This window comes from Gavialis gangeticus, unplaced genomic scaffold (assembly GCF_001723915.1).
Source record: "Gavialis gangeticus isolate Ggan-Ray unplaced genomic scaffold, GavGan_comp1, whole genome shotgun sequence".
NCBI lineage: Eukaryota > Metazoa > Chordata > Crocodylia > Gavialidae > Gavialis > Gavialis gangeticus.
Genome location: NW_017728992.1, coordinates 201,575,981 through 201,591,207, shown reverse-complemented (window position 1 = coordinate 201,591,207; position 15,227 = coordinate 201,575,981). Strand labels below are relative to the sequence as shown.

The 15,227-nt window shown below is 41.1% G+C and overlaps 1 protein-coding gene across 4 annotated transcripts in view; it reads left to right on the top strand.

The window, feature by feature from the left end:
- AGO2 (argonaute 2, RISC catalytic component) overlaps positions 1 to 15,227 on the top strand; it is a 95,851-nt gene that overhangs the window by 72,725 nt on the left and 7,899 nt on the right. For 3 of the 4 annotated variants that reach the window (XM_019528208.1, XM_019528207.1, XM_019528209.1), the window contains 5 exons: positions 1,749 to 1,908; positions 5,890 to 5,980; positions 7,779 to 7,973; positions 9,676 to 9,810; positions 14,193 to 14,294. In XM_019528208.1, coding sequence (XP_019383753.1) covers positions 1,749 to 1,908; positions 5,890 to 5,980; positions 7,779 to 7,973; positions 9,676 to 9,810; positions 14,193 to 14,294 — 683 coding nt within the window. Of the gene's footprint in view, positions 1 to 1,748; positions 1,909 to 5,889; positions 5,981 to 7,778; positions 7,974 to 9,675; positions 9,811 to 13,440; positions 13,473 to 14,192; positions 14,295 to 15,227 lie in introns of all 4 variants that reach the window. The other variant, XM_019528210.1, reaches the window with a different exon arrangement.

Below are 15,227 nucleotides of genomic sequence, written 5' to 3'. Positions count from 1 at the left end.
ACCTTGTCATAGGGCAACTCTGTCCATATTTTTCTACAGTTTCAGTTGCAGTCTTCATGCTGAGGGCACATTTAACAAAATACAGTAATATGGCCTGTCCCCCTTCATCCTGTCCAGTGTCTCAGTTGCTTTATTTGATGTTGCAAACATTGAACTCCTTACTTTCCCTATTTCTAAATAAAGGCAGCTGTAATGGAGTGATCCATAAAGAACCAAGGACCCATAAAGAGGAAGGAGCAGAATAATCAGATCTCTCTCTTATTTATTTGAGCCTCTCAAAGAGACTGCCGATTCCAAATTAGTGTTACCATTTCAAGTTAGAAATTATTTTGAGTACACAAACTCCCATGTTGTTCCTCTGATGCTGGGAAGGGATGCCTCTTAATCTCCCTTAACTGCTGGAAGAAGAGGCACTGGTCTATTCCACTTCCATGTGCTACTTGGTGTCACTTCTTACCTAGCACAGGAGGACTTCCAGGATTTTTTCCAAAGGGCAGTTTGGCTTGCTTCCCATTAGGATTAGTAATCCAGTAGTTCTCTTGCAGCCTGAATTTTTACTGCGAAGATTGGAAGGGAATGGCGATCATTTTAACAATGAGCAGCTTCTGCCTCTGTCATAGTGAGAATAAGAGTTTTTAGCTATTTTAAGAGGGACTTGTGAGTCTCTCTGGAGAAATGCTATGTTCCAGTCTGCTAAATGATACATTTTAGTTACAGGGAACAAATTTTAATCTGATGAATTGATAACCTTGGAAGAGAAGGTACTCATTTGCGGTTGAATGAATGCCACTTGTCTTATTTATTGCACTTCCTATACTAGCCCCTGGTGTTTAACAGTAAAAAAAAAAAAAAAAAAAAATCACTAATTCTAAATATTTTACTTAAATTACACGTAGAATTTATTTACGTAACATAAATTCTTCTTTAGAGCCCCAGCATTGTTTTAAATATAAATGGTCGCAATAAAATTTTAAAAGCTGACGTTATGCAGTGCCAAGTTCTTAAATGCTTACTAGTAAAATCTGTTACACAGACCTAAATAAAGATCTCTTTTAGACGCTTGATGTTTTCTAACTTTATATGAAAGTTGTCACTGAGTGGTCACCTACACATAGAACAGAACAGGAATTTATGCTCCTTAATTTTCAAAATAGAACCTTAACTTTGGGGTTACAATCAGTGCCTCTATACTGTTTTAAAGTTGAGGTAACAGTATAAAATAAAGTGATTAGAATGATAAATATGCCATTATACTTAGGATCCTGTTAAACTGTCTCTTCAGCAGGAAGCAGTTAGAGAATTGAAAAACAGCATGGGTAAATACATTTAAACTAATGGTATTAATAAATTCACCTAGGCTAGGAACTGACATTGCATTTGTCCTAGGACAGGTTGTGCCTACGTTTGTCCCAGAACACAAATATCATGGGATTGGTGTGATACATATCACCATTTTCTGCCATGGATTCACTGATGCAATCCCAAGACAACTATTCAGACACTTTGCAGTGTCCCAGGACAAACTGTTAGCAATTCTTATCCTGTGAACATTGTTAGGGTTTCTTCCTGTACAACAGACATGGTTATTTGAACTATTGCACTTTCTCCCAGGATAAAATGGTTTCTTCCAGGACAGATGTTTATAGCACTTGGGGCAGGTGATCGTGCCTGAAAGAATGCCACTTAATGTATTAAATACTTGTATTTAAATATTTGTTTAGTTTTTATTTTCTTTTTTGACTTGGTAGCGGAAGTAAAGCGTGTTGGTGATACTGTACTGGGGATGGCTACCCAGTGTGTTCAGATGAAAAATGTGCAAAGAACAACACCGCAAACTTTGTCCAATCTTTGTTTAAAGATCAACGTCAAATTAGGAGGAGTAAATAACATTTTACTGCCACAGGGAAGGTAAGTTATCCATTTTTGTTTTTTAATTTTAAGGGGAACATTTTATGTTAAAATAGCCATTTTTATCCTGTGTTTTTATCCAACTTTAAAAACACTCCTGTGCACATCTGGACGTGGCCATTGTGATCAGGGTTGCTTGTTTCAGCAGTTTGCATCTTGCTGTTCATTTATTGTAAAGAGGGAGAGAGAGAGAGAGAGAGAGAGTGTGTGTGTGTTGGAAACTGAAATAAGAGGTTCATTCCAAGGAATCTCACACTAGAACTTTTTGCAGTCTCCTACTGGGATTGTAGTAGCCAGCTGCAGCACAAACGCTGGGAAATCAGTGTGCTTCACTTAGCTTACAGCTTGGGTATGTGGAGGCAATTCCATATGGGGAATTTATTAAGGAGCTTCTACTCTGGCTGTGAACTCCTGAGTGGCCTTACCAGTGGAAAAATGTGAATGCTGTCTACTATTACAGTAGGTCTTTGGTAGAGAACCAAAATCTAAACTCCAGTGACCTTTAGGGAAGCTCTGATCTGTATTGTTGCTTTGGAACCGGAACCATTATTTCCACTAGTCATTTAAAACTTAAACTATAAAGGCCGCAGGGAAGTGGCTCTGTACATACTTTATTTCCAGACGTCACATATCATTTGTACTTGTATAAACAGGAGCAGATCCAGGTTCATGGTGACAGGGTTGTAGCCACACCCCTGTTGGCTGTGTGGCACATGATGCAACCAAAGCCACTTCCCCCTACTGCAGTGAAAGCAGGAGCTGGGCTGAGCAGTTGCTGCTGTTGCTGCTGCTGTCACCACTCATCCCTTCCTTTTCCCCTGCTGCTGAATTTGGGGAGGGGAAAAGCAGAACAACAGCAGGCTCCAGAGCTGGAAAGCAGGGACTCCAGGCAGACCCTGTGCTGTGGAGCTCATGTATATTGCTCCCACATTTAGAGCTGCATTGACATGATGGTGAGCTCTGAGAGCTCGCTGCAGCATGTGGGACACAGCCAAAGCGGAGTGTGACCAGGCTCCTGCACCCTCTTTGGATTTGCCCCCATGTGTAAACTTTCACTGCTGCCACTGAGATGAGCTGGTTTTGTTTTCATTGCTTACCATCCACTTGATATCCTTAGATGGCCAACAGTAACTCAGTGGATGAGGCATAGGCTTGGAAGGTGTTGGACTATTTTTCCAGTACCGGCATTATAAGTGATTTTCAGTGGGATCACGAACCTTCCCATCTACAGCCTCTTTGCCTCTGCTTCCCCCTGTGTATTATGTTCAGATCCCCTGGGTTCAGGAGTTCAGGCAAAATAATTCTCTTTTTGGTGTTATAATCTACAAAGTGCTTCACATGCAGCTACAAGGCATTTATTTTAGCATCTGGAAGAAAAGAAGCAAAAATATTTTATTTTTACTTCCAAATATTTTTCCCCAGATTTAGTTCTTAGAGCAATGCCTTGGTAACAGCCTTCAGCATAAGTACAGCTCTTGAAAAGTGACTTTGTAGAAGTGTTTTTCTGGGACTCTGTCTTTGTATGTCAGTGACTTCTAAATCAGTTTGTCTCAGGAAAAAAAAAATCCTATTTTTAAACCGTCAGGCCTGCAAACTAATTGGAATCTGAAATTCAGCATTCTTTCTGGCTCATGCATCATCACCTAATAAATATTCTTTAATTAGAACTGTGCGAACAGAGCTTTCAGTGGAAAATGAAGCGCGGTGATATTCAGCTGTTCTGGTCCAACTGTGTAGGATATGGAGTACTATCATGGGTAAAACTAATACAAAGTAGCTTTAGTGAGTGTATGTGTCTGTAAAAACAAATAAAAAAAAAATGCCACTTTTAGTCATTGCATTTCCATTCTCAAAACAAAATGGCAACTATTTCTGACTTAGCTCCGCTTTCAGAAAGAGTCAACGTGCTGCTTCGCAGAGATAAGCAAACTTCTACTTGACCAAGCTGAGGGCAATTGAAGAGCAGTTGGTGAAAAGTAATACAGCAGCGAGCACTTAGAAAACATGCTGCTCAGAGGAGCAGCATTTTTCCTTCACATTGTAAAGTGCATTTACTGCACTAGGGCCAAATGCAGACATTACACTTTGGCTGGTACAGGTGATCAGAAACCAGTCTATACCTGTAACAGAACAGAAATTTGGCGCACGGACTGGTTTAAAAAAGGTGAAACCTGGTCTAAGATTTTTCCTCTCCCGCCAGAGGGCAAATGTGTGTTCTCTTTGCTACCCATCTAAACTATGCCGCTTACAGAAAACTGTGTAACATGGATCAACTCTGCCTCAGGCTTTTTGAATGTCTTTACCTAGCATAATTGTGCACAGTTGGAAGAAGCATTACATCTGCATAACACTGTAGTAAAAATGTTTACTACAATGTTAGTAAAAATGTAAAAGCAAGTAAAAATGATCGCCTGGGGCAGGCTATGCATTTCATGAAACACAAGCTTTATAAATACTTGTTAGTGGTTAAATAGTTCTCCCCAGTTTGAGCTTTTCTGCAAAATTTTATGGTGACTTCATAGTAAGAGGAAATACAGGCTTTTCATGCTGAGGGGTCTCAACTTTACTTTTTAAAAGCACATCAGTATTTCTGAATAGTCATTTTCTACCCAGAAACATCTGTCTGTTCTTAAGAAGTAGGATGTTTTCATTTGAATGACGTGTTCTTCCATCCAATCAACTGCCACCCACCTATGGTATAATGCACCCAAAAAAATAGGAATTCTGCTTGTTATTCCGATTAAACCGTACTCTTATGAAAATATAAATAACCACAGAGGCACAAAAACATTCCCATCAAAATAGTGAAGTTCTCGAAAGGTGGAGTTTTTGGTGTTGATTGTAGAGTTACTGTTAATTGGTTATCATTTACTTGTATCCAAAAAAAATTCTGAATTGTAAAGCTTTTAAAATGACCATATCATGGCATTGCTTCCTGAAGAAACACTCTGAAATACCTGAGAAATGAAATTTTGAAAAGTAATAGTTGTGTACATTTTGTAGCTACTTCTTCTGAGGAAGCTAAAAGAAAGTATCAAATTAGGAGAAGGACAATTTTAGTCTCTCTGTGATGGTATTTCAATTTACTTTATTGCCTTTTAGAATATCAGCTTTCAAACAGACCTGATGTAGCTAAACATTCCCAATACAAATATTTAGGGAGGTCCTTAATTAAAAATTACTTAGAAAAATCCCTGCAGAGTTTCTGATGAACTCAGGCTTTTTTAGTTTAAACCAAAATATTCAGTTTTTAATGCTCTAACACAAAGGTCGACAAGGTTTTGGAGCTGTGAGCCAATGCACCCAGCCCACTACTGCCACTGCTCCCTGGTTGTGCTGGCATGTAAAGTCCCCTGGCTGCCCACGCATAGCAGAGTGCCAGTATATTCAACTCCCCACCCCTGCCTGCCTGTCTGGGGTGCAGCAGGGTTATGCAACCACCACCCATGCGGAGCGTATGCAAAGCCCACCCAGCATTGCATGGGAAAGCCCCCCACCCTCCAGATCCAACCCACAGAGCTATGTGTTGCTCGCCCCCGTTTCTAATATCACATACGTTGTTTTCCTTAGAGGAAGTTAAGATGTGCAGGGTACCAAAATGTAACCTGCTTTCAGATGCTATAAGAAGTATGGAGGTACAATTTTCACCTTCTTAGGTCACTTTAGTGAAAGTAGATTGTATGCCCCTTGCCTCAGATTTTTAAAGGTATTTAGGTGCCTGATTCCCATGGAAATCAATGAGCACTAGGAGCCTACTGTTTTAAAAACTTTGCCCTTCATGTCTGTGCAGCAGCTAACAGAAAGGGACTCTGATCAGGGTCAGGATGCTACCAGAATACAAACAGTTAACAACGATCATGATAAACAGATTATGCATTCCTCTGTGACAGGGATGGCTAGGATTCTTCAATTGCCACTTATAGTTTTTTCCCAATATTATCTATATAACATTTGTTCCAACATTTACTTTCTCTTCATTAGGCCACCAGTGTTTCAGCAGCCTGTTATATTCCTTGGTGCAGATGTCACTCATCCACCAGCTGGAGATGGAAAAAAGCCTTCCATTGCTGCAGTGAGTAAATTGTGTAGTAGTCTTGACTTTCAGTAATTTAATTTAAATCTGTTTGGGGTTTTTTTTTGGTTGGTTGGTTGGTTGGTTGAGTTTTTCTAAGTAGTTGTAGAAGAGTAGCCTGTAAATCTGGTACCCCAGTCATAATATTAAACACTCTTTAACTACATAATCTCCAGAAACCTGTTCTGGAGAATTTTCTCTGGTAATCATTGTTTAATGTTGTGGGAGAGCTTGCTGATTTGAAAATTACTCTAATACCTTTTATAAATGTTTGTTTTTTCTTTTCCCAGGAGCCTTTTCAGGCTGATAGCAATATTATAATCCACTAAGAGTTATATCCCATTAATTCACAGTGCTATAACATTTACAGATTGCCAGTAAGAATCTCCATATTGTGCATTTTTGTGAAATTTACTGTCCTTCTCCCCTGCCATGTGAGGAATAAAGCAGCCTGGAAGTGAATGTGGCCAACCTTTCTGAATGTCTCTAGTCCAAGATGTATTCTATATTTTGCCCCTGATCCTTGCTGGGCAGTCTGTGTATTCATTATTCACCTTGAGTTGCATGATATTCTCCTGCAAAGCAACATGCACCAAAACAGGCAGGGGGAGATTTCCTTCAGTTGCATCCCTTGCTGGAAGTGGACTAGGGCTGGCAGTTTGCATTCAGAAGGCCAAACCACTTCTCAAATATGCACATTTTAAGGCTTCACAGAAGGTATGCAGTGTGTAGATAAAAAATACTATGTATGAATGTTTCACTGCTGGGCCTTCACTCTCATCTTTCCTGGGTTCCCCTGCAACTGTACAGTAGCGGCTACCCAAATATCTCCATGGTAAGCTCCATGATGTTCCCCTCCCTCACGTGTGTGAATCTACATACTCCTGGCTTAACTGCATTAGCAGTCTCCTGGCACTGGGGGGTCTCATTCCAGTCAGCGTTTTGAACTGCCCCCAAAAGCAAACAGGCAGCCAGTTGTTGGTATAATGAGCTCCCTGTAATCCGTCACAGAGAAGCTGCTGCACTCAATGATAACAGTAACCTACAAGTGGCTTTTCAAGATAATTAGTGCAGTCATTTACGAACTAGATGACTGCAATGGTACAGGTGATTGTATCTTAGGCCCCTGGCAGACATTGTAAGAACTTAAGAAGTACCATAATGGATCAGCCCTCATGAGTGGGCAAAAAACAGCCCACGAGCCAGATCTGGCCCTGCAGCTGCCCCCACAGTGCGCCACTTGGGACCAAGCCCCACCCACTCGCACCAGGGCAGCTTGCACCAGGGCAGACCTGCAGTTTCCCACATTTTTCTCCTGTAAAGGAGAAAGCTGTGATTTTCTCCTTTTAAAAGATAAAAATTCTCATTCTTCTCCTTTAAAGGAGAAAAATCTGCACTTTTCTGCAGCAAACAGAGAACACAGATCCCTGGTCATCAGCCAGACAAATGCAAATGAGGGTTGGGCAGTAAAGGCTCCTGGGCACAGAGACCACACGAGTCAGGAAAGAACCAGGGATCCAGCAGCATCCTTGTGGTATGAACCAGTTGTGAAATCTTTTATTTCTTGAAATCGAGGTGAAGTACAGACTTAAAAAATGCCACTAACATTGCAAAACCCTTGTCGTAGCACTATATATAGTCATAGGTAGACTCTTGAATTCTGAACACTTCTCTCCTTGTAAAATAAAATTAACTTTGTATTGCTCTTTTTCTTTATGGACTGCATATTTGTTTTTAAAGTAAGTTGAAAGAAAATGCTCTTTACCAGTTTGGTCTTAAGCATGGTATATTTAAACAGGTCGTTGGTAGTATGGATGCTCACCCAAATCGATACTGTGCCACTGTTCGTGTCCAGCAGCACCGTCAAGAAATCATCCAGGATTTGGCTGCCATGGTCAGGGAGTTACTTATTCAGTTCTACAAATCAACCAGATTTAAACCAACTCGCATTATTTTCTACAGAGATGGCGTTTCTGAGGGGCAGTTTCAACAGGTTAATGTTTTTGACATTTGAAATTTTCTGATAGTATCATTTGTTAAATTGGAGTTAGGATGAGTATTGTTTTTCCTCCTAATAGGTCTCGGGCATCAGCAAAACAATGCAGAAAAAGGGCCCTCCCAGCTTTCAGGATCTTAACTGTTCGTTTATAAAAAGGGCTTCATAATAAATTGTATAATGTCATTCAGTTTGAAGGTTGTTTAGCTTAATCCCCTTTCTGCAGTTTTTGTGGTTATGCCAAATCCCATTCCTAATGTCCAACTTTGTATGAATTTGATGTGTGCATGTCAATAAATAACTTTGATATTTTCTTTCATAATTAAGATATTTTAGTTTTTAGAAATTCCAGATTATCAGCACTCATATTACCATGTTTTAGTAAGAATTCATTGCAACTTGCTCTCTATTCCCTGACACACTGCACTCAAAGAATTGGGGACAAGTACAAACATTTAAGTATTTTATATTTAATTCCCTACTCTGAAAAACATTCAGGTTGTAGTCTGTTCAATAGACTGCTCAGTTATGCCTTTTTATTTGTCCATTTAATAATAGGTTGCATGCCACGATATTTTTATAGTCTAGGCATTGTGTTTTGGAGCTATACTGATACATTAGTGGCCCATTGGGTCTTGCTTCAAGGACTTGACACATGATTTATTTTCAGGAAGTGAAAGATTTACAGGTTTCCCTCTATTTTAATGCGGGTTCTTTATATGTGAATTTGCTGTTATGCAATGAGCATAATTAGACCCATGATTTGTTATATGCGAGGTAAATTTGCTCTTATATGATCAGCATAGATGCGCCTCCCCACCCAAGCAGGTTAGTCTGTGGGGGGAGGGGAAAGAGCTGTTGCCTCAGTCTCCCCAGCGGTAGCGGCCCCAGGAGCAGCCGGTGCCAGCAGCCTGCAGCTGCTGGGCTTCACCATGCTGTGTCCCTAGCCCCCCAGGGCTCTGCCTATCCCCACTCACCCCAGCTTCTACTGCAGCTGCCTTGGGAGCAGCCAGTGCCAGCTGCTTGTAGCTGCTGGGCTGCACCGTGCCCTGGTGCAGGCAGCTGGTGTTGGCTGCTCCCAGGGCCACTACAGCTGGGGCTGGGGTGAGTGCCATGCCCCGCACGGCCTGGGGCTCTACTTGTCCACACTCACCCCTGCCCATGGTGGAGCAGCTGACATCAGCTGCCTGCACCAGGGCGTGGTGAAGCAGCTACAGGGAGCTGGCATCAGCCACTCCCAGGGCAGCTGCAGCAGGAGCTGGGGTGAATTGGGGACAGGTAGAGCATGGGCCCAGGGCACGGTGCAGCACAGCAGCTGCAGGCAGCAGCTAGCGGTGGGATGAGTGCTGCTCTGTTCCCTCTGTTTGGCTGCCATGTGTATCTCTGGAAGTACTCTTCCCTCCCTCACTGCCATGGGAACCTATCCCTGTTTCTTACATTATAAAGTGGGTTCGCTTTATGCAAATTCAGTTTATGCGCTGTTCTCTGGGAACACACATACCACGTAAATCAAGGGAAACCTGTAGTGTCTGATCCTACACATGTTTGTGTATGCTGATCTCTCCCTCGTTGGCAGCACTGGGAGGGAATGATTTAGAGGGGACAAAATGCAAATGATATGGCAGTTTTTAAAAGTAATTTTAATGCTAGTTTTACCTTTGCAGCCCATATTGATCACATTTTTGTTAATTTGCTTTAGGTTCTCCATCATGAACTGTTGGCTATCAGAGAAGCATGCATTAAATTAGAAAAGGACTACCAGCCAGGAATTACATTTATTGTTGTGCAGAAAAGGCATCACACAAGACTCTTCTGTACAGACAAAAATGAACGGGTATGTTCTTAATATTTGCCTGTCAAGGACCAGCACATTGCCTGAATCCCCCTACATGCATCAAAGCTGCCTCTTTTATTTAAATAAATTTGAATTCACTCATTTCCATTTAAATTGCATTATCTGTGGATTAATCAATATATTTTACCATCTGTGAAGAAATCTGTGTTTCTCTAACTACTCGTGGGCTTTGGGTTAAATATCATGGGCTGAAGTAGAGTTGTAAAACTCAAATGAGTTGGCAAGCTGAGTTCAGCTTGCGTGGTTTCTCACTGGAGCTGCCAGAGCTGCTTTGTCAGCACAGGCACCATGCACAGGTTAACACAGCTTGCTGCCCCACCACTGATTTGCATACTGAGCTGCGGTCAAGAATTAGAAATTCTGTGGCATGAGCACCATGGCTGGCTGCACCGGCACAGTGGCTCTTGGAGCTGTGGTTAGAAGTCCCGTGGGCCAGATCTGGAGAAGAGTCATCCAGCCAGAGAGAAGCACTGCAGGACAGATGTTTGACCCCCCTGGGCTGAAGGACTGGCCAGCTTCCTTTTTCAGAAAGCAGCATTAATGGGCATTTCCATCTCAGTGTATTTTCTATATGGAGCTTAGAAGGCAATGGGTGGTTTAGTCAGATTGGAACTATTTGACTTAATTTCGATGCTGTCATAGAAAGCTTCTTGAGCGAGTTTGCGGATGACACACAACTGGGAAGGACTGCAAACACGTTGGAGAATGTGAGCACAGTTCAGCAGAATCTCAACAGATTAGAAATTAGGGCTGGAACTAGCAGGATAAAGGTCAGTGCAGATAAATACAAGGTGCTACACTTCAGGAGGAATAATCAAAAACAAATACAACAGGGCTGGATGGCAGCACTATGGAAAAGGATTTGGGAGTCCTTGTAGACAGTGGATTCAATATGAAACTGCAGTATGATGCAGCCACCAAAGCAAATGTGCTTTCCAGATGCATCAATAGAAGCATTAGGTGCAGATGTGGGAGGTGATAGTGCCTCTACTCAGCACTGGGTAGGCTTCATCTAGAGTACTGTGTGCAGTTTTGGGCTCTGCATCTTAGAAAAAGACATGGAGAAGTTAGAGAAGGTCCACAGGTGGACAAAGATGATCATGGGCTTGGAAAAGTAAATTGTATGAGGAGAGGTTGACGGAGCTGGGCATGTTCAGCTTGAGGAAGCAGTATTTAAGAGGGGACGTGATAGCAGTCTTCAAATACTTGAAAGGCTGCCATAAAGAAGAGGAAAGGCACCTCTTCTCTCATGCTGTAGAGAAGAGGGTGTAGACCCGTGGCTCGAAGTTGCAAAGTAGGTCTAGACTGCACATCTGGAAAAACTTCTTCACTATAGGAATTGATGCCTAGGGAAGTTGTAGACTCACCGTCACTGGAGCTACTCAAGAAGAGGTTGGACAGCCACTGGTTGGGGATGATCTAGGTGTAGCTATGCCTGTGTTCTACTGTGGGTGTTTCCCATGCTTCTGGGCTTTGCCGGTTGCTCCATCTCCTCTCTGTTGTGAAACCTTATTATACAATCCAAAACTCTTCTTTTCGTCTCGCTGTTCTTAGTTGTAGTTCCTACATGTTGCTCTTCAAACAGTTACTTGGCATATATAGGTACCTCTTTCTGGACAAAAACTTGTGCATTAAAGATCCAGTCCTGCAGATCCTTCTCAAGTGAGTGGTATTTGCATTAATAGTTATAATCACTTAAAAGAAATCACTGGTTGTACTAGGAATATTCATATCAGTAAGGGTATGAACAAACTTGCATTTTAGCTACTTTAAAAAGTATTGAAGGAGGTGCTACTTGCGAGCCTGTAGCTGATGTTATGATCTGTTGAGTCTGCTTGAGCCAATAGTAATGGAAGCTAGCTAAATGACACTAGCTTTGACCCTTGAATGAAACAGGGTTTAAGTTGGAGCAGTTTTGCTATATTTGTATCACTGCAGAATCATGGAGCTGTCACAGTTGCGTTGTAGTCGTCGAAGTAGAAGCAGCATTGAGCAGTAATATTGGATGCCTGGTTATTTAACTTGAGCAGTTGGTTATTTTAATGAGAAATCCCTCTGTTCTTCTGACTCAATACGGACCGTAGGCTTTCCATTCTTATTTCATTTATGCATCTGCATCCAGCCAGTTGTCGTTTAAAGAACTTCATCCATTTCCACACTCCCTGGGGTGGAACTGAGGCTAGAGGACAAAATAAGGTGGAAAGAAAATGTCCCTGCCAGAACAACCTTTGACCATGCCTTAACTTCTTCCCTTTTGATATCAGGAAAACAGGACAACAGACGCCTCTTCTCGTTAGTCTCAAGTTGGGAATCTGAACCACTGTTGCCTTGACTTCCTGGTGAATACAACTAAAGCAGGCAGGGGAATGGGAAGGGGTATTAATACCAGTAGTTTTTAGTCTCCTTTATTTACTCTGTATAGTGTATGGTGAGAAACTTACTTGGTCTAGGTCCAGGTTTAAAAAAAAAAAGAAGAGGAACAAAGCTAGTGTGAAAATAAATCTGTTGTCAGTCCCAGCACTTTCCTAAGCACTAGTTGCCTACCACAAAGGGTGAGCCTCTCCCAGACTGTCAGTGCTGTCTTGCATAAATAGAGCAAGTGGTTGGCAGCACTGGTATCCAGCTACCCCAGAATTAGCCAAAATAATGTCTGAATCAAATGTATCACTTGTCTACATCAGTAAATTCAACACTACTCTAGGTTTACATGACCTGTAAAATCGTACAATTTGCTGAACTTGGGCAATGGAAAAGTGAAGTGCCTGTTAATTATATTACTGCCGAGATGCTGCAGCAGGGTTGAGGAGCTCTTGCTAGGAACTGGGTAGCCAGTGATAAGAGATGATCTCTTCCCCAAAGCAATGCCCTAGTGATGGTAGGTGCAGGTGGTGGGGGGAGAAGTAGTCGGGAAGTGACTGGTAAATGGTCATGTAACAAGTCACTGGCAGTTATAGAAGTAGAAGCCATACTTCCTGAGTCCCAGTTCCACTGGTTATCCACCAGACCATAGTTCCTGTGGTTTTTTCCCTTTGTTCTCTTTGTGTCTGCATAGTTTGCTGGCATAGACTGTAGACATTTTTTCCCCTGAACTTACTATTTTATATGCAAACATTTGAACACTAACAGTGGTGTTACAGGGGCCTAGGGGCTTTCCTCCTGCTTTCCCTTTAAGACAAACTTTCGTTTCCATTCTTATTTAGAAAGAAATGATGCAAAGTTTTAAAGAAAACAAAAACTGCAGCAATAAGGATCCACTAACAGGAGTCCACATCTTGTGTACACACTCAGATCCTTTGCTGTTGACAGGGTTGTTTGGGGGGCCTTTTTTCAGCTCAAATATTTTCATCCATTATTGTTTTCATCATATGTTGGTTGTTCCTTTAGATAGCTTGGAAGCAAGAACAGAGCTTCTGTTCATTGGTGTTAGAAAAGCCATGTTAGCTAGTTCTATGGTCCTTCACTTTTCTAGTCCATTTAAGGTTATGTTTTATTATACTTCACCACTTACTCATAAAACATTTTGAAGCTTATTAACTAAACTTCACAACATCCCTATAAGGCATGTATGCAAGTATTCTATTTTATGTATGGGTGTCATCTTTTTTACAGAGGAGGAAATTTAAAACAAGTGGTTCCCCAAGGTCAGTGAAGGACTCGGTGTTAGAAATGAGCAGTTTCTTGCTCTTAAACCTGAGCTCATAATTCTGAACATGTCCTGTCTTTGGCCTAGCATCGGCCTTTTCTGATACAGAATTGGAGCTACTTTGGTTTGAAGTTTAGTAGACTCCATCTGGTTACTTGCAGCACTAAGTGTATAGATATACTTCACTATAGCTGATCTGATCCCAAATGGCAAATCCAGAAAAAACAAAAGGTGTGGGTTTCTCTTTTGCATTTAATTCTGACCTTTAAGTTTAGGGAGGGGGGCTGCTCTTGAATCATATACCTTCTTCAGGTGCTGTGAAGAGAAGTAAACTGTGGAATAATACCCCCTAGGATATTAAGTTGAGAGAGGGGGGGTGACCAGCCAGTTGCAGGAAAATTCCTCCAAACTTTATCAATGGGTATTGAATGTTCCAAGTGATCTAAGAAATGTGTTAGTGAAACATGTTTTTTTTCTTGGTGCATCTGAACTACAGAAGTCTAATTTCCTGACTGCAGCCTGAATTAACTCATTTTTGCTAGTCATTTTTTTCAGGCTTTTTGGGGAAAAAAATTGCATTTGAGCATTCTTCTTTATATTATACTTTTGGTGTTCCTTTTCTTGGATATTTCTTTACTGTCTAATGGAGTAGAAAAATTAACTAAATTGTACTGTGCCTCATTGTTGTAATTTGTGACTTCTTATTCTGTTCCTGTAGGTTGGAAAAAGTGGAAACATTCCTGCAGGTACTACAGTGGACACAAAAATCACCCATCCATCAGAATTTGACTTTTACCTGTGTAGTCATGCTGGTATTCAGGTATGCTTTACTTGTGTCTTCATCTTCCACCATATTTGTTGGTGGTCCTCTGTGCACTTGCTGCACAAGCAGTGTATGCTGTAGCATTCCATTTACACCATCTCCCACACTGATCCATCCCTCAGAAGTATTCATAAGAACTAACAAAAATACTCTGCAAAAGTCTTGAAACAAATCAGACATGTCCTATATCTCACAGATCATTAACTTCCCATGCTCTGTCCTTTTATGGACTTTCTGTCTACATTTTAAAGCAAGGATCTTTTTTTTTCATCTAAATGAGAGTACTTTTGGAGCTGCAAAAACTTTTGGAGGGACAAAAAAATGGAGCAGACTCACTGAGAAAGTGGGTGTTTTGTTTGAATTATGTCATAGTTTTGGAGATCTATTGCCACTTAACTTTCTGTCCTCCTTTTCCTGGTCCTATGACCTACCTACCCCCACTTAAAGGTCATATTTAAGGTCAGATGTAATTCTGTATTAAAAGAAAACTTTTAACTTGGGTTCAAATTAGAATGCTGTGACCTCTTAGTGTTTTGCCCAGAATTGCCTTGGTTTAGAGTCCTTATCTGGTCTGTCGTGTAAGTCTAATATGAACTTCAAAAGGATCTTTTAATTTGGGCAACACAGATGAAATTCTGGGACAGGTAATCTTATCATGTCTGTCTCTCACTGTAGAACTAAAAAGGATAATTTGGGAAGTGCTCGCTGGATTATTAGAATGATTTCTGAAGGGTGCATCGCTTTTTACAATGCTTACCCCTCTTGAAGTGACAACTCAACTTGGTGCCTTGAAATGGGTTACTTTGTCTCAAATAATTTATATATCAATTTTGTATATTTTAAGATTGCTTACATGACTATACAGGTACCAGAAATTCAGTGTGAACAATAGATTATCCACCAGTTTTAAGTCGCATGGAAAAGACTTAT